Source organism: Crocuta crocuta, unplaced genomic scaffold, assembly GCF_008692635.1.
Source record: "Crocuta crocuta isolate KB4526 unplaced genomic scaffold, BGI_CrCroc_1.0 scaffold119, whole genome shotgun sequence".
Classification (NCBI taxonomy): domain Eukaryota; kingdom Metazoa; phylum Chordata; class Mammalia; order Carnivora; family Hyaenidae; genus Crocuta; species Crocuta crocuta.
This window is the reverse complement of record NW_027551562.1, coordinates 4,259,480-4,277,619: the sequence shown is the minus strand read 5'-3', so window position 1 is coordinate 4,277,619 and position 18,140 is coordinate 4,259,480. Positions and strand designations below refer to the sequence as shown.

Sequence of the window (18,140 nt, the reverse complement as noted above, 5' to 3'; positions counted from 1 at the left end):
GGCTCTGTGTGGCTCTTGTCTGTTCCCACCCGGCCCGGCCCTGTGGCTCCACAGAAGCTCTGCCCCGGCAAGCCCCCCCACCCCCGCCCCAGGTCTCCCCCCACCCCAGTGCCCCATTTCCCTGAGTTCTTGNACTACCCCCAGCCCCCGTCTCCAATGCGCCCCCAATGGTGGGAAGGCAGTGACTGTGCGCACTGCAGCCGTGGCTCTGTGTGGCTCTTGTCTGTTCCCACCCGGCCCGGCCCTGTGGCTCCACAGAAGCTCTGCCCCGGCAAGCCCCCCCACCCCCGCCCCAGGTCTCCCCCCACTCCAGTGCGCCATTTCCCTGAGTTCTTGGGGACCCTGCGCATCCAAGCAGGCTCCTTTGTCCAGATGCAATGTTATCAAGTTGCTTGTTCCCTGTGGACTCTGCTCCAGAACTGTCCTGCCTTCCTCTCCCCCATGGTCTCCCTGTCGGATCTGGGAGCACAACAACCCACTTAGCCGGTCCTTATGGGAGTAGCCGTGGGCAGCATGGGTGATGCTTTCCTATTCAGGGACGCGCCCTGAAGGTACTACCCTCCGTACATCACCATGTTCCCTGGGGGGTGGTGCTGCAGCCTAGGGCCCCTCTGCTCTTCTGCCGCTCAGCTTCAGAGGAGAGGACGGCCAGAGGTGCTGTACTGAGGCAGGCACCTGTCATGCGGGGTCCCCCGCCTGTGCTGGCTTCCTGCGTGGCATCACTCAGGGTACCTGAGACCACGCTGCCCCACCTTCACATGAGCAGCAGCAGGATGCTCCCCGACCCCACTCGCCCGTCCTACTTCCTGCCTTCCTGCTGGAGATGAATGCCTTAGAAATGCGTGCTCATTAAGAAGAAAGACAAGTTGAAAAATGGTGTGAAGCTTGCTCCAGAGAAGCTCTGAGCCTGCTCTCCAACTCACCAGGTCGCTAGGAAATTTGAGAAATGTTGCTATTGTCTTTAGTCCTGTAATTGGTAGATTTAGATTGTAATTATTTTTTCTCTGTTTTGTCAGAACAATTTGGCTGTAATAATTATGATGTCTTGAAATAATCTGAATAGTTGCGCAGCTCATTATGAGCGTGAGAAGCAGAGCGGCCTTTGAGAATCCTTTGCAAAGAAGTTCCTAAGCACTCTCTGAGAACTGGGTGTAAAGGGAGCTGCTGGCTCACTCGGAGTCTGATTTGTGAACCGGGCAGCTGCCGGTCACCTGTCAAAATCATCCCCACTTTACGAAAGAAGCACATGCAAAGGCTTTGATCACATCGTATTTTTAATTATGTTTTATTTCTGAGAGACAGAGAGAGACAGCATGAGCAGGGGAGGAGCAGAGAGAGAGGGAGACATAGAATCTGAAACAGGCTCCAGGCTCTGAGCTGTCAGCACAGAGCCCGATGTGGGGCTCGAACCCACGAACCACGAGATCATGACCTGAGCCGAAGTCGGACACTTAACTGACTGAGCCACCCAGGTGCCCCCCATCGTATTTTTAAAGGAAAGTATTAGAAAATCGATTCTGTGTTAGCATGTGGATGCAAAAGTAGGAGCACTAAAGGTACTGTCTGCAGCTGTTAATTTTTGGAACCACTTCAGACTTTCTGTTTTTAATAAAACCTGAAACTGAGCACATTCCCACATTTGGAAGTCGAACGTGTGCCCTGCACTGTCACCTCCCATGACGACGTTGTGCCCTCTTGTTTCCTTGGTAGAGTTTTCGGTCATGAAGAGGAAGAGAGGCAGGCCGAAGGGGTCCACGAAGAAGCCCAGCGCCGAGGAGGAGCTGGCAGAGAGCGTCGCCAGTCCGCTCGAGGGCAGCCCGCCGGCCCCGGAGGAGGGGAGCAGCCCGGCTCCGGGCAGCTTGGAGTGCGGCCAGTGCCGTCGAAAGTTCTCCAACCCGCGCCAGCTGAGGAAGCACGTCTGCATCATCGTGCTGAACTGGGGTGAGGAGGACGGGGAAGCAGGTACGGTGCCCGTGGGCCGGACACGCCGGTTCCTTGTGAAGACGTGTAACTGCTGGCATCCCTTTGTCCTGGGTCAGTTATTTCAAGGAGGATAGAGCGTTTTTATACACGTCTCACCTCTTTGGAAAAGGCCCCGTTTGTGAGCCAATCACTGTTACTGTCCATGATGTGTGAATTGAAGGTGTCATCTGTTAGGTGGTGCCCACGGAGTGCGAGTCCCAGGGGCACATCAGCGGGTGCCTTGGGCTGTGCAGAGAGGGTAAAGCACAGTGTCCCCTTGGTGTGCGTATGTCCTGGGGAGGACAGCAGGGTTGTGCGTCCCAGGGTGTTAACAGGGGATGAACCATCGGAGGGGAGGCGGCCTTCTGATGGGGGGCTAGGAGGGAGCCTGGTGTCACGGTGTACGTGGCATTGGCATTAATGGGGGCAGTTGTGAGCAGAAGTGCAGGCAGTAGGATGCTCGGGGCCCCTGGGAGGGCCCTTGCTGAGCCAGTGGGGGTGGGGGCTAGGTTGTGGCAGCTTCTGGAAGGGAGCAAAGAACACTGGTGCTTCCCCCACATCTGTTCCTGGCTAGGCTTCAGCTCTCAAGGAAGTTCTTTTAAAAATATATATATATATATTTGTTTAGTTTTGAGAGAGAGAGAGAAAGAAGCGGGGGAGGGGCAAGAGAGAGAGGGCGACAGAGGTTCCGAAGCCCGACGTGGGGCTCGAACTCACACTGTGAGACCATGACCTGAGCTGAAGTAGGATGCTTAACCAACGGAGCCGCCCAGGCACGCCTGAAGTAACTTCTAGAAGAGGCTGAAGGACGTCTGAAGGTGAGCGCGGACTGCTCTCCCTGCGGTGGAGCAGGTCTCCGGGGCGACCCCCCAGGAGGAAGGAACTAGCGGGACTGCGCTGGCGAGGAGGGCCTCTGCCGCTTGCCCTGCTGTTGTCTGGGTCTTGTCCGCATGTGAAGTCTTCAGACTTGGCCCAAGAATTTTGCTTCTTAGTGTGTTTTGTTCTGTGCTGAGCTTGTTACACGGGAGACAGTTTTGGTTAAAACGTAGGCTTTGGACTATGGCAGCCAGGGTTTGAACCCCAGCTCCTCCAGGCCATACTGCCTTCCTTCTGCCTCAGTTTCCTTATCTGTAAAATGGGAATAGGACACAGCACCCTCTCATATGGTTGCTTTGAGGACTGAATAAGGCGGGACTTACAAAGTGCTTAGAACAGGACCTGCGTTTGAAAAGTGCTCAGCAAAATTAGCTATAACTGTTACTCATTGCAGTCGGAAGCACTACTATCACTGTCTTCCTTCCTGTTTTATACATAAGGCTAGCCAGACGGGGCCATCAGGTTGTTTGTCCAGGTGCTTTAGTTAGCAAGGGAACCTAGCCTTGGAAGCTCAATTCTCAAGTCTCTTTACTAGAAACACCTCCCAGCACTGAAGCAAGACATATCGTGGGCATAACTGAGTAACTCATCACCTGATACTTACCAGCCATCTAGGTTGATGTCCAAGGCTCCTTGCCAACATCTGCACAAACTGTAGGAAATATAAAATGTTCTTTCCTTCAAAGAATGGCTCTCAAGGTGACTACGTGAACCTCTCTAGGCTGCACAGGCTAATGCAAATAACGGACCAGCGATCAACAGGATAGGGCCCCGGGAAGACGGCTGTCCGCCGCAGAGTCCGCGTCTCGCTGTGGGGGACATGTAGGCAGGAAGCGCTGGGGCCTCAGAGCCTGATGCCCTGTCGGCAGATACAGATGCTTTTAGAAATGAGATGGTTGAGGGAGGAAGGATGAGGATCAACCTCCCTGTCCCTGAAGTGCTGATTTCTGGTGGATTTGTCAACCACTGGCCCTGGGTTATGGGGCTGTCCCCTCCCCCCAACCCTGTGTACAGCCCCCACTCTCTTTGTCTCACAAAGAGTCAATGGTTAATGGTGGTGGCATGTTTCTTTGTTCATTAAGCCTTTTACTTTAGTCCCGGTATAGTTCACAGTGTTATGTTAGTTTCAGGTGTGCCGTGTAGCGAGTACACGTCCACATAGCACCCGGCACTCATCGCAAGTGCAGCCCTCGGTCCCGCCAACTGTTTCCCCAGCCCCACCCGCCTCCCCTCTGGCAGCCATCCGTGTGTCTTCTGGAGTTAAGAGTCTGTTTCTTGATTTGTTTCTCTTTTTCTCCTTTGCTTATTTTGTTTCTTAAATTCCACATATGAGTGAAATCAGATGGTATTTATCTTTCTCTGACTGACTTATTTCACTTAGCATAACACCCTCTACTGCCATTCATGCTGTTGCAAATGGCAAGGTTTCATTCTCTTTTATGGTCGACTAATATTCCGTTGAGTATATATGTATGTGTGTCTGTACACACGCACGCATGCACACCACCTCTTCTTTATCCAGTCATCAATTGACAGGCGCTTGGGCACTTTGCATAGAGTTTGGCTATTGTGGATACTGTCGCCATACACACAGGGTGCGTGCGTCCCTTTGGATTAGCGTCTTTGTATTGTTTGGGTAAACACCCAGCAGTGTGATTGCTGGATCACAGGGTAGTTCTGTTTCTGACTCTCTGAGGACCCTCCGTACCGTTTTCCAGACGGGCCGCGCCAGTCTGCGTTCCCCGCGGCGCTTGCATCTTGACGACAGGGCCGTAGCCTTCAGAGCGGCCCTTTTGCACCTGCCTGAGTCCTGGGAATCTGAGTCTCTCGGGCCATTCAGTGCTGTCTTCTTGAGGACCTGTTTTGCTTTTGTGCCTTCACATGATTTATCCCGCCAGCTTCCTCCTGAGAGACCGCTGGGCTTTCTGCACAGTTAGGGCTGGAGTTCGGGGGTCTCCTTCGTAAAACATGCCTGCTGCTGCTTGCTGCAGATGTCAGACCTGGGTCTAACTTGGATGCAGCCCGAGGAGGTGAGTGAGATCTGTGCAGTGTCTGCGTTGCCCTCAGGGTTTTCTTCCCGAAACAAGGTTTGCAGTGTCTCCCCCTCAGAGTAAAATGCCAAGTCCTCTCCTGGGCATTGAAGGCCCTCAGCAAAAAGATCTTTCTGTGGAGCTCGACGGCATTATTTTTCTGTGTCGTGGTGATCTCCGCTGATCAAATTTAGGTCACTGCCAGTCTGCTGTTGTTGTAAATAATTGCTTTCATAAATACTTCTGTATGCGTGTGCATATGTATGTGTGTGTGTGTGTGTGTGTGGACTTATGTTGTTACTTTCATATGATGAATTCCTAGAAGTGTAACTGCTGGGTCAGGACTTATAGTACATGTTGCCAAACTCCCCCCTCAAAAGCTCACACCAATTCAGATTCCAAAAGTGTCTGACAGTACTTATTTTTTTCTTTTTAAATACCTGAAATGATGGAGAAAGTACTAACAGGAAAATAACAATAATCCGGAATTTCACCGCCCAGGTATATTGACTATTATACCCTATAAAGAAGAGAAGGGAGAGCCTTCTCTGTTCTGTGTACACATATATTTTTTAGAAACGGGGTCATGCATTGTGTTCTGTGATCTCTTTTTCACTCACTAATGTAGCTGATAAATTTTTAATGTCAATATTTTTTATTTAACAAGCTGTTTTCTAGCACGTTCTGGATACTCTGTATTTACAGCTGTTAGCTCCTATATTCTCATAGCAACTTTAATAGGCACTATTGTTACTCTCATTTTGTAGCAGAGGATACTGAGGCACAGAGACATTCCGGAGTTTGCATACAGGCAACACAGCCTGTATGTGGTTGGTCTGGATTCTTAAGCCACCGTGGTGTGGCGGCTGTGTATGCTTCCTGACCCAAAACAATCAGTAAATGCAGATTTTTTCATTTTTAAAGGACACCCAGCATTTCATCGTGTGCATGGGCCATACATTTTCCTTCATCCATTTTCCATTGATTGACTCTCAAGATTGTTTTTCATTTTTCTTCCTGATTAAAAAACAAAACAAAACAAAAAACAAACTCTACTCGGAGGACACCTGAGTCAGTTAAGCGTCCAGCTCTTTTTTTTTTTTAATGTTTATTTATTTATTTTGAGAGAGAGCGCTAGTGGGGAAACAGCAGAGAGAGAGAGAGAGAGAGAGAGAGAGAATCTCAAGCAGGCTCCTTGCTGTCAGCGCAGAGCCCGACACAGGGCTCAAACTCATGACCCTGAGATCAAGACCCGAGCCAAAGTCAGGAGGTGGACGTTTAACTGACTGAACCACCCAGGTGCCCTAAGCATCCAGCCGATTGTTGATCTCAGCTCAAGTCTCGATCTCAGGGTCGTGAGTTCAAGCCCCGCACTGGGCTCTGCACTGGGCGAAGCTACTTAAACAACAAAAGAGTCCACAGGTGAATGGTCTTGAGCAGGCCTATTAATTTTATTATTTGCACTTACACTATTATTATCTTAGACGGATACTGGTAACATAATTGCTGGGCCAGTAAGCTCGTAGTTCAGGTTTTGACACATACACCTGTTGCCAGGCTGCCCGTGAGACAACATCTGTCAGTTACTTCCTGACACGAGCTGTGCCCTCATTCCTGCCTTGTCCTCTTTATCCCGAGCTCTGTCGGCCCGCATCCTTGCCAGTCTCTCACGCCAGTGATTTCCTTTAATTCCTCTAATTAGCATCTGCGTTGTCACTAGTAGACCCTCTGGTGGCCGCGTTATTGGGGATTTGTGTTGCGCACGCAACTTGGGGTTTTCCTCGTCTGTGCCCTTTACTCACTCCACCTTTGGGTTTCCATATGTGCTGAGAGTATTTTCCACGTTTATCGTTGGCTTTTCATTTGTAGCCCTGCTTTGTTTTCTTTCGCACCTCGCTGGAGTTTTAAATGCCTGTGTTGTCACTACTGTCAAATGTTTCTTTCAGATTTCTTGCCCTTTTCCTCGTAGCTTAGAACACCTGCCCCTCCCCCAAAGTAATGAAAAACGTGCTTCTATCTAGTCCTCTGATATTTGTACGGTTGTATTGATTACCTGTGTCTTTGATCCATCTGGAAATTGTATTTTGGTAAAAGATTAAAGTAAAACAGCTATATATTTGATCAATAAACATGGGCAAAAGAATTCTGCTTAATAAACGCAGTTTGGTAGATAAACTATGTCAAATCATAGAGTCCACAGAGGAAATAGTAAAGGTCTGGCACAAAGTCTGAGAAATACTTAAAAAAAGTAAAGCTTCATCTGCACAGCAAAGGAAACAGCCCACAAAGCTAATAGGCNGGGGGAGGGGCATGGAGGAGGACACTTGTGGGGATGAGCACTGGGTGTTATGTGGAAACCAATTTGACAATAAACTATTTGTAAAAAAAAAAAAAGTAAAGCTTCGTATTTTGAAAATAGTTATGGATTTATAGGAAGCTGCAAAGATTGTATAGAGAAGTCTCGTGCCCTTGACCCCCTTTCCCATCAGAATGGGGACGCGGACAGTGAGATGCCGTGTGTGTGGGTCCGTGTTGTGTGTTTCACTGGGAGACTGCTCACTGTACCCCCACCCCGGAAAACCACAGCTCCGTCCTCCAGCTCTGTAATTTGGCCATTTTGAGAATCTTCTACCAGTTGAATCACATAGTATGTGACTGTTTAAGATTGGCTTAGAAAACCCCCCTTTTCAGACTCACTTTCATAGTTTTATAGGTGAGGAAGTTGAGTCCAGAAGTGATGATGGTCAGGCAGAGTCCCAGGCCTCGCCCAAGGTAGGGTTGGGGTACCCTCCCATGCCTCCTGACTCCCACCCGCTGGCCCGCGGCCGGTCTCATTTCCACTTCATGGATGCAGATTTTATTCACTTCAGTGCACCTCTGTGAGCTTGTCCTCTAACTTGGTAAGAAATGAAGGCTCCACCCTGCGTGGTTTGGATTTTTTTTTTCTGCTCTGTGATCAGTGGGTCGTGTCTCCTACAGTGGTGGACTTGAGCAGTCCTTTCCAGTGAGATTATCAGCTGCCTCTAGTATTAAGCCATAGAGAAAACAGTCTTGGGTTTCATCAGTTTGAATGACCTAAAAGGACTTTAATTTAACAAATACCAAATGGAAAGGTAGAAGTTCTGGGAGTTTTTCCCTTTCTGGCCCTCGTTGAAGCCTCTTAAGTATGCAGCAATGACCTGCCCGGCTGCCTGGTGGCTGCCCTCCGTTTGATGGCTCTGTTTCCTGGTTTGCCAAGCACAACATTACAATTTGGAAAATTCTCGCATAATTGTGTTTTTTTTTTTTAATTTTCTTAATGTTTTATTTATTTCTAAAAGAGAGAGAAACAACGTGAGCAGGGGAGGGGCAGAGAGAGAGGGAGACAAGCATGTGAAGCAGGCTCCAGGCTCTGAGCTGTCTGCACAGAGCCCGACGCAGGGCTCGAACCCATGAACCGTGAGATCATGACCTGAGCTGAAGTCGGCCGCACAACTGACTGAGCCACCCAGAAGCCCCTCGCATAATTGTTTTAATACACCGTTTGCAAAGTGCAGTTTAGTGACATTTCAAACAACTGACCTTGACTCTTTAGTTTGTTAAAACAATTACAAGAAAACAGAAGGAGCCCTTCCCAAACCCTGAACCACAGCAAGTTAAAAGAATACTTTTGATGTGTATTCAACATTTGTTTATTTTATTCTGCATTTGAATAGTAAAAGAAACCAGGAAAAGAGATTTTCTTATGCCATTATGTGGAACAGCTGGTGTTTTTGAAAAGCAGTTTGCGGCCTACAGAAATCAATATGTCAACTTTATAAAAAAGTGACTTCTGAACCTCTCTGAGCTTGTTATTTCTGGGGTCATTTTCTTCAAGGAGAGTTGCAGAAATGGGCTCTTACTCTTGTTAAATCTGGTCGAGAGAAGACAAGGTGTTTATTTTAAGATCTTCCCTAAGATGCACCTATACTCTTCTTGGAGATTTTTTACAACAATACTTCAAGTGCCTTCCACTGAATCTGTGTTCGCAAAACGGCTGACTTGGTAAAGGCTGCTCTGATTCAAAACGGGTTTGGGTGAGTTCTGTTTGAAAATTTGCAGGTGGCAAGGGGGTGGGGGTCAGCGTCAGTCTCTGGAAAAGAACATTTCTCTCCGTGGAAATCTGCGTAATGGTAATGGCTGGTTCCTTTTGCTGCCTGCAAACCCAGGTTTCACCTGTGCACAGGTGACTGGCGACCTGGAGGTCATGTCCTTCCGTGTGCTGGGAAGCCTGGGTGTGTGTCCCTGACTGTCACTAGTCCCGCCCGGTGACACTTTGCGCTCCCAGCTCCCCTCCTCCTCTCCAGCTGCTCCTGGCCCACCTGCTCGGTGAGCTTCTGTTTTTCGTCTCATCACGCCTCTGCCCCTCACTGTCCCTGAGTCTGTCGGTCCTGGAGGCCAGGTCACACCCTTCCAGCGGGCCTCTCCCAAACTGCAGCGGCCTCACAGAAGCAAGCTCGCGTTCTCCATTGGACTCCATACCTGCTACAGGTCCTCAGCGGCTCTGCTCACTCAGGGTCCCGGACGGAGAGAGCAGCCGCCCCACTGCACGCCGCTGGTCACTGTGCAGGGGGAGAGGAGAACCCTGGATGTCTTCATGGCAGCTTTGGAGCGACACCCGTCATTTCTGCCTGTGCATTTCATTGGCCAGAACTGGTGTCATGGCCCCACTGACATCAAGGGGCCAGAAGGGGCCCGGGGTCGGGGGGAACAGGAGATGTTTGATGACGGTCACTAGCAGCTGCTGCGTGGGCTGCCATCTGCTTGCGTGGACTCACCCCCCAGCTGGGCTCTGCAACATGGAGACGCCCTCCGTGCCCACACCCCCTCCTGAGCTCGAGATTGGTTTGGGGGACCCACAGGCAGCTTGAGCTGTGCCGCAGGCTCGATGCTGAGCTCACTGACTAGCTCCGTATAAATGGTCCCCCATATTCTGACTTGGTGACTGGCCCCACCATCCAGATGTCACCTTTCACATTGGTCATTTACCACGGTCAGTTGACTTTTCCTGTGAAATATTTCTCCAGTCCTTCTCTCCATCCAGCTGCCGTTTGCGTGGATCAGGCCCCATCATTGCTTGCACAGACTCTTGTGATGATTCTGTGTCCACGTGTACATGCTTTGTATATGTGTTCCTGATAAATATTCATTTTTTACAGTAAATTGTGTTTTTAAAATTGAAAAGCCATCTACAGCATCCTTACTGCAGGCTCACCACTGTTCTGTGTTAGCAATATTGATTGGTTTCCTCTTCATTAAAAACCCCAGGAGGTAGTTACTGTTTTTGTCCCTGTTTCACAGATTCGATAACTGAGACTAGCACCCTCTCCAGGGTTACACAGTAGTAACTGGTGGCCCTGGGATGGGAGCCCAGGCATTTTGACTTAAATACACACTTAAAGTAAGAATGTGTTTATGGATATCGTAAAACACATGTAAACCATAAAATTGACAAAGATGCGGTAAGAAAGGGAAAGAGGGATTCTCCCATTTCCTCCCCAGATTTCAGTGGATTGTTTTAGGCACACCCTGGGTGCGTGCGCTCTGGCTCTCCCTGCCGCCGGGGCCAAGGTCACGCCGCTCACGTCTGTCCCCTGAGGACGGGCCGGCTCGCCCGCCACTGTTCAGACAGTCTGAGCTCCTCATGAACCTGCTGGTTGCTTATGTACAACCTGACAGCTGCCCGCACCCCCCATTTCCCCCTGACGTTGTCGTCTGTGACTGTCACGGACCTCCAGCGGCCCCGGTACCCTGTGCGCTTGGTCTCTTGTACGTTGTTCCCATTGCCTGGAATGGCCCCCTTCCTCTGCCCTCTGAGTAGCCACACTCGCCCCCGGCCCCTGGGCGCTTGCACATCCCGCTGCCGATGCACACCCCTCGCTTCGCCCGGACGCCAGAGCCCTCTTGTGTTGGGGGGCCGGCAGATGTGCTTTCTTGCGGCTCCTGCCGCACTGCCGCCGCCGCAGGCCGGCTCCGCGTGCCGTCCTTGTCCTCGGCCTCTGCCTCCCAGCGCCCAGGCTGCTCACGCGTGTCTCCTCGTGTTAGGAGTGTTGTGTGTGTTTGTATCCCTACGTGCTGGTAGCTCAACAGACAGGGTCCCGTGCTGTCCCCAGGGCCTGGTGCCCTGCGCACGGCATAGAACCAGTCATAACTGGCCTTTCTTCGGCAAAATCTGGAGCCAGACTCTGCTTCTTTATGGAGATGGCATAAATAAGACCATGTTACAGTGTGCTTTGTGTGGGTAGTCATTTTGTTGCTCTGTCTCCAGTGCTTAGGACAGTGCCTGGTGGGGGCGCCTGGGGGGCTCAGTCGGTTAAGCGTCCGACTTTGGCTCGAGTCATGATTTTAGGGTTCGTGGGTTCGAGCCCTGCATCAGGGTCTGTGCTGACAGCTCAGAGCCTGGAGCCTGCTTCCGATTCTGTGTCTCCCTCTCTCTCTGCCCCTCCCCTGCTCACGCTGTCTCTCTCTCTCTCGGAAATAAATAAGACATTAAAAAAATAAAAAGAACAGTGCCTGGTACACACAGAGCACTCAACAAATGCACGAATCCTCTAGAGCACGAACTGGAACTACAAAGTGTCTGATGAGTAGGAAACTCAAAGTTAGTCCTTCTAACTCCCGTGTGTGTTTCTGTGTGGTGTGGGCCAGCTGACCTGGATGAGTGGATGAGGCCCTGGAGCGTGCTGCTGGCTGCCTGGCCAGCCGCACCTGCTGATGGTCATTTCTGGACTCCGTTTTTTACATCTCTCATTTTTTTCCACCTGTATTTGATGGTTGCCTGTGAAAGATACCTCTCACTTGCTGGTGCTTCCCAGTCATCTGGACTAGAAGCCTGAGTCACCCTGAATTCCCCCTCTGATCTCGCCCCAGACTGCACTGTCATCGAGCCTGAGCCCTGCTGACTTTTGTGTGCCCCCCGACCGCCACCCTGAGCCACTCTGAGGTCCCCAGTCTCCTTGCTGACCTTCCTCCCTGCCCCAGGTCTAGCCTTCTCTTTGTCTGTCTGTCTGTCTTTACCAGAGAAATGTGCTGTTTAAGTTACTCATTAGTATGTTATTATTAACAAAATAAAGCATTATCTACATTTACGGTCATAAAACAAGAAACAGCCTGGAGAGAAGTTGGCCATGAGGGAAGGTGGGGGGTGCAGGTAGAAGGGGGGGCAGGCACAGACCCCACATCTGCCCCTGTGGGGTTTGGGGTTCCCTTGCCACCCTGATCCAAGGTCTGTTCTGGACCTTTGGAGCCACGTGCCAGTGGGAGCTCCCAGGAACTGTTAGCCACAGCCTTTGGATCAGTGGCTCCACTTCCCCGCTGGCCCCCTGACCCCGCCCCTTCACAGAGCAGTGTCCATCGCAGAGGTGACCTGGTGCTTTCCTGTTGAGCATTCTCTTGTGGCCTTCCTGTCCCTGTGAGGAGGTGTCTCCCGCCACCCTGAGATTCGATGCAGCATCTGGGCCACTGCCCTGTGCGCTTGTGCCTATTTGTCCCCTGGCTCCTTTAGTGCAGGCACCATTTTCTCCTTAGGGAGCCCCTCACCCCCTGAGCCAGCCAGCTCTCCCTCCTTAGGGCCGGCACCTGGTAAACAGCTGCCTGGTGAAAATGCCTGAGCGCGACCTTCATTACTCTGGTAACTTCTGATACTTTAAATGAAGTTCAGATGGGCGAGAACTGGGTATGTGATCAGAGTGCTTTAGGGGAGGAAGAAAGCATGGGACCTATAGCCGGGAGCCCATGGGGAGCTCTCTTGGGCCCCAGAAACGAGTATGAGTCAGGCTGCGAAGTTGTACAGATGTGTGTTTATGTGCTCGCAGAATTTCCAGAGGCAAGCTAGTCCAGGACTTCCACAGGTCCGTAGCATCCCAGACCAGCTCATGGGGCCGTGACTGGCCCGCGGCTGGGCTCCACCGAGATGCCTCCTCTGGCTGCGCCCAGCTGTGCCAGCTGCTGCCAGGGCCCTGGGCACCTGTTCTGATCCTCTCGCCAGACGCCAGGGTAGGGCAGCCATCTCCCTGCCGATGAAGAGAAAGAGGCTGTCCCACATGGAGGGAGTTGTTCAAGGCCAGCTGGTCATTACCTGAATTGCTTAGACTTCTGAGCTCAAGCTCTGGTCACGTGGATCAAGCTCTCTTCTGGGATGCTGGTCCCCTGACTTGCCACCCTGCTCCGGTCCAGAGTCACCTGAGTTCAGACCTCCAGTCCTGTGGGAGTTAAGTCTCCGAGTGTGAGACAGGCGCTCTGCACCCTGCTCTCCCTCCTCCTGACTTGCTGTGTCTCTTGGGTAACCAGGGGCACTCTGGGCCTTTTCTTACGGGGGGTGGGGGCAGGGAGGATGAACAAAATCCCACCCAAGCAGGACATTAGGCCGGGACTTTCACGGGAAGACTTTCTTGTTCAGCGTCTTGGCGGCCACCTGGGCCGTGTTGGCCGCCATTGACTGCGTTGAGGAGGCTGGTTGTCCTGTGTCAGGGCGAAGGGCACAGCCCATTGCGTCTTGCTGTCTGAAGTTCAGTGGGCTGCCCGCTGCGTCCTGGCGCGGAGGGACTTGAGAGGGCGTGATGGAGGCGTGGCATGTGGGCTTTTTCCCAAGACAGGGAGCTGCTGTGCCTTGTGACCCCCGTTTGAAGAGGAGCCCGGTCTCTCCCGGGAACCCCCTGCTTGCTAAGAAGCACTGGGATGGGCGGCCAGACTTCCTGCTGGGCCTGGTGCTTATGGCTAAAGCAGAGGGCGGAGACCCCCGCCGCAGCCAGATGCTCTTCCCTCTTGTTCTCCTCCTGGTTCCTGGGCTTGCGCAGTTGTTGGGTGCCAGGCCAGACTCAGAGCTGAGTAAGATGAGTCTCTTCCTTTGAGCAGCTGAGCATCTGAAGAGGACAGGGAAGTGAATAGATCACAAAAGATGGTGGAGGGAGGGGCCAAGCACGTGCAGAGGGGGCAGGGCAGGACCACATGTCCGGGGGATACATCCTGGAGGGCTTCCCGAGGAGGGGGCCGTGAGCTCCACGTCTGAGGATGACTGGGCATTTACGTGCGCAGAGAGGAGTTGAGATAGGCATTTCCTCTGCTGTGTTTCAGGCGCGAGGCTGCGGGTGCCCTAAGGTAGCGAGAACCGGGGTCTCGTGCCCTTCATGGGCTTCTCCTCATGGCTGTCCCTCTGCGGGGCCGCTGCTGGCAGCAGGTGCTTGCCTGGCTTTCCTCCAGAGCAAGGCAGCCGGCAATGTGAGGAAGCCCGAGGGGAAGAGCAGAAGCAGGAGTGACGCCTATTCCGCAGGCCCGACGGAATTATCGTGGGCTAATAAGTTCCTTAAACTGCTGTCGTAGCAGAGTGTGGAGTGAATTGGTGCCGGAGTCCCAGAATATAATCCCTTATCAGTCTGCTCTTCTGACAACTGTTCGGAGCTTTTTATTAATGTGGCTGATAACACTTTACTCTCTGGGGTGTTCTGAGATTTAATTAGCTCTTGGGCAATTTAGAATAGGTACTCGGGAATATTAGCGCAGTGTTAATTATACATGAGTGCACATGAGCTAATTTCTCCAAATGTATGACTGCAAATCCACTTCACTCCTCATCTGCCCTTTGCCAAGTCAACCTGCCGGGTATGAGGGTCATTGCACACAGCAGGCGCTGTGACGGCCTGTGGGGAACCGAGGGACACAAACGCAGACACAGATCCTACTGTGAAGTGCGGAGTTGGGAACAGGAACCCTCCCAGAGGAACGGCTCTGGGAGCCGAGGGATGGCCAGCAGGAGATCGTGTCAGAAGGGCTTAGCTTTTCTTTGTAAGGTCAGAGAAGCTCCTCAGAGTTCTAGGTGTGTGTGAGTGTGTGTCCGTGTGGGTGTGGCGTGTGTGGGTAGGGGCTGAGAAGAATGGGGATATTTTTACAGCCCTGCTGTGGGTCGTTCATTGATCCGCTGGGCAACTGCTGCCCGGGGACCAGGCGTGTGGTTGTTGCCGGCCATGTGGTGGCTGGAAGACAGGTCCGTGCCGGAAAAGTTGCTCAGAGTTCAGTGGTGCAGCAGAGAACCAGACCAGCACTGGAAGGTCCGCGTGCGGAGCACCCGCAGAGGTCACACGGGGTCTGGAGGGAGCTCAGAGGAGCTGTGGTGGAAGCGGCCCGGGAGAGCGGGTTGGCAGTCAGGGAGGGACCAGGCAGAGGTTTGAAGGCCACATGGCCTCGTATTGGGGTTCCGATGAGGGTCTAAAGTATCTGAATTCAGCAGCGGCCGTGGGAGTGGAGAGAAGGGGACAGAGTCCACAGCTCAGGAGGAGATGTGATTCCCAGGGCCTGGGTGGAGGTTGGGCGGGGCGAGAAGAATAGGGGGCAAGGGCGTGAGGGGGCGGTGGCATTGGTCTTGGCTCAGGTGCTAGGGTGGAGGATGGGCCCTGCTAATCTGAGACCCCCCTGGGAGAGGCAGGTTTGGGGGAGAGAGGACAAGTTCCTGGTTGTCGCAGTGATAAGTGAGGTGAGGCGGGGGTGGGGTGAAATGAGATGAAGCTGGGCTAGAGGCCATTGTTCTTGGGTCTGGGGGCGGTGGCTCATGCTGACCTGAGGGTGAGATGGGGCCGGAAGAGGAGCCATCTCAGGGGACTGAAAGGATCTCTGCGGGGAGCTGGCGGGTCACGGCCAGGAAGCAGGTGCCGCACTTGAATTGGCAACTTGAGGGCTAAATAAATGGATTTTCCATGAAGGTGTGTGGTCCTGGGGGAGACTGTGGTAGAGCGGTAGTGGGGTGCTGTTAACACCCCAGGTGCGGAGGCAGTGGGGGAGAGTGGGCCCTGAACTCCAAGGGCCAGCCTGTGGTAGAGGAAGCCACCTCAGACAAGCCGGTGGCGGGGAGGGGCCCCCATCTCCTGCTGTTGCCTCCGTTGGTCAAACCCAGTGAGAAGCCAGAGGGCAGTGGACCTCCTGGGTTAAGGACAGAGGGTGGGCCTGGAGGGGCAAATGGGAACTTTCTAGAACACTGAGGACATTGGATTTTTGCTCATTACCCCCCCCCTTTTCTTTTAAGTTTATTTTTGAGATAGTGAATGTGGGAAGGGACAGAAAAAGGGGGGGGGGGAGAGAGAGAGAGAATCCCAAGCAGGCTCTGCACAGAGCTTGAGATCTCATGAACTATGAGGTCATAACTTGAGCCAGATCAAGAGTCGGAGGCTAAACCAACTGAGTCACCTGGGCACCTCACTCATTACCCTTAATATGGGACTCGTGTTTGGTCTCTGCTCCCTGAGCAGCAGCTCCTCAGGTTTGTAGTCAGAGCACCCTTCTACGTGTGAGGGAACCAGGCACTGAGGTGTGTGTGTGTGGGGATCTCGGCACCGTGGGTGTGCACAAACTCTGTGGGTGTGCAAGAACACGGTGGGTGTGCACATCCTTCTGGGAACATCTGCCTCCACATGAGGTTTCACATTCCACCTTGCTCTGTGCCATCACTCTTTTAAACACCGTCTTTTCAAAAGGAAGTGAAACATAAAGAATTATGCCTGTGTGCTGGGGTTGAAGAGCTGTAAGGCACAGATGTCAGGAAATTAGAAGTTACAGTTCCCAGAACGTTGGTGACTCGACAGAACATGCCGGGCTGGGGCGGGTGAGGCACGCACCCCGCTGCGGCCTCCTGTATTGCACAAACCACGAGGAGCGGTCATCCCGGCCCAGCCTGGCGGTGGGCGTGCGTGGGCACCGGCCATGCGGCAGCACACGTGGCCCGAGGGACGGCCGTGTGTGCTTCACCGTGCGTACAGCCTTACCCTTGCTTGCACAGTGATTCGCTTTGCACGCACAGACCGTCAGTTTAGAGAGCCCCCAGCTGCACCAGCTGAGGGACAGATGGTCGCACACGCCCCGCCCTCCGCGCTGGCCTCTCCGGGCAGCGACTATCGTCGAAGCGGTACTTGGCACCGCCCTCCCCATGCATCCTCATCTGCTAGTTTTCAAGCTGTTTTCAGGGCCCTTCAGAGGTGCTGGTGGCTCAGGGTGGCCGGGGGTTGCCGGAGTGGGAGGTGGCGAGGGGGACCCCACCCGTTTCAGAACCCAGAGAAATCACGCCCCTTTGTTGATTGTTTATATTGAAATGCCTCACTTGATAAGCACCTTCCTGATGCAGTGAGGGTCACGCTCACGTAGTGTGGTGTGAGATTGATGGACGGGGCCCCTCAGCTAAGGACCTCGTGTTCCGGAAGAGCACGTTCGTTAGAGCCTTGGAGCAAAAAGCGACACATAAAAAGATGGGGTAAAGGGGCACGCAGTGCATACGGTAGTCAAGTTACAGGTGCTCGTTAACGCTCAGGAAAGCGCTTTGCACGCTGTAAAGTGCCACGCAGAGGACAAGGGATCTTATCTAAATACTGGGGTGGTTTTTCAGCCTCTCCTGATGGTTGGCCAGAGGGAAGCTACCAGATGGGCGCAGAGCACCGTCAGATGCTTCCGTCTTAGCCCCAGTGCTGCCGATGGGGTCAGTGCTGATCTTTCCTCCGGTGGCCTGGCTGGCCTCCCCGGGGGCCGGCCAGAAATACCCGCTGGGATTTGATGGGAGCCAGTGCAGTCTGCCTTTCACGCCCCTCAGGCAGATTTCAGCTAACGATCTCACCAAAATTACATCCTGTTTTCTGTTAGATAAAGAGTGTTTTCTGAAACAGCTCGGTGAAGGTATTTTAGACATCTTGTGCCATTTGAAGGTAAAATACTACCTCAAAGTGAGTTGTGTAATGAACACCTGTACACAAAGCAGGCCCTTTGGAAGATGGTTCACCTTAAAACCAGCACCAGGAAGCCTGGGGTGTGACCCGGGTACTTCCTTCCCGCAGCCCCCAATCCGTGTCTGTCTTCCCCACACTGGATGCTGTTTATTAAGAGTCATCGATTTTCCCGCCATTCCGCATCAGGCACCCATTGCAGGCCCAGGGGTAAGCTGGGCGTTCTCTGAAACAAGGGTGAGTAAATTATCCCGAATCACCCAGCGGTGTCAGCCTGGGCGCCCTGCTGGCAGCTGGGGTTTTCTGAGGGTCTCTGTCCATCTCCAAAGAGCCACGTGGTAGCACCTTGTTTGCCGCCAGAGACTTCCGTCCGTGCCAGTGCAGGGCAGACAGCCCGTTACCCGGGGGAGCAACGCTCAAACTCTAGTCTTCTTCACGTACCAAGACTTGCTTTTGCTGGCAAGGGGCTTGCTGCAGAGCGGAGGAGCTGGGCCTGCCCCCCGCCCCCGCCCCCAGCAAGCCGGGATGGGATTTCGGATGCCTGGCCCCGGGGCGGGGGGTC

General features: G+C 52.8%; 1 protein-coding gene across 3 annotated transcripts in view; it reads left to right on the top strand.

Annotated features, from left to right (window-relative positions):
- The window catches only part of ZFAT (zinc finger and AT-hook domain containing), a 171,631-nt gene that overhangs the window by 22,314 nt on the left and 131,177 nt on the right, over positions 1-18,140 (top strand). For all 3 annotated transcript variants that reach the window (XM_077749961.1, XM_077749963.1, XM_077749962.1), the window contains one exon: positions 1,711-1,962. In XM_077749961.1, the coding sequence (XP_077606087.1) occupies positions 1,711-1,962 (252 nt within the window). The remainder of the gene's footprint in view (positions 1-1,710; positions 1,963-18,140) is intronic.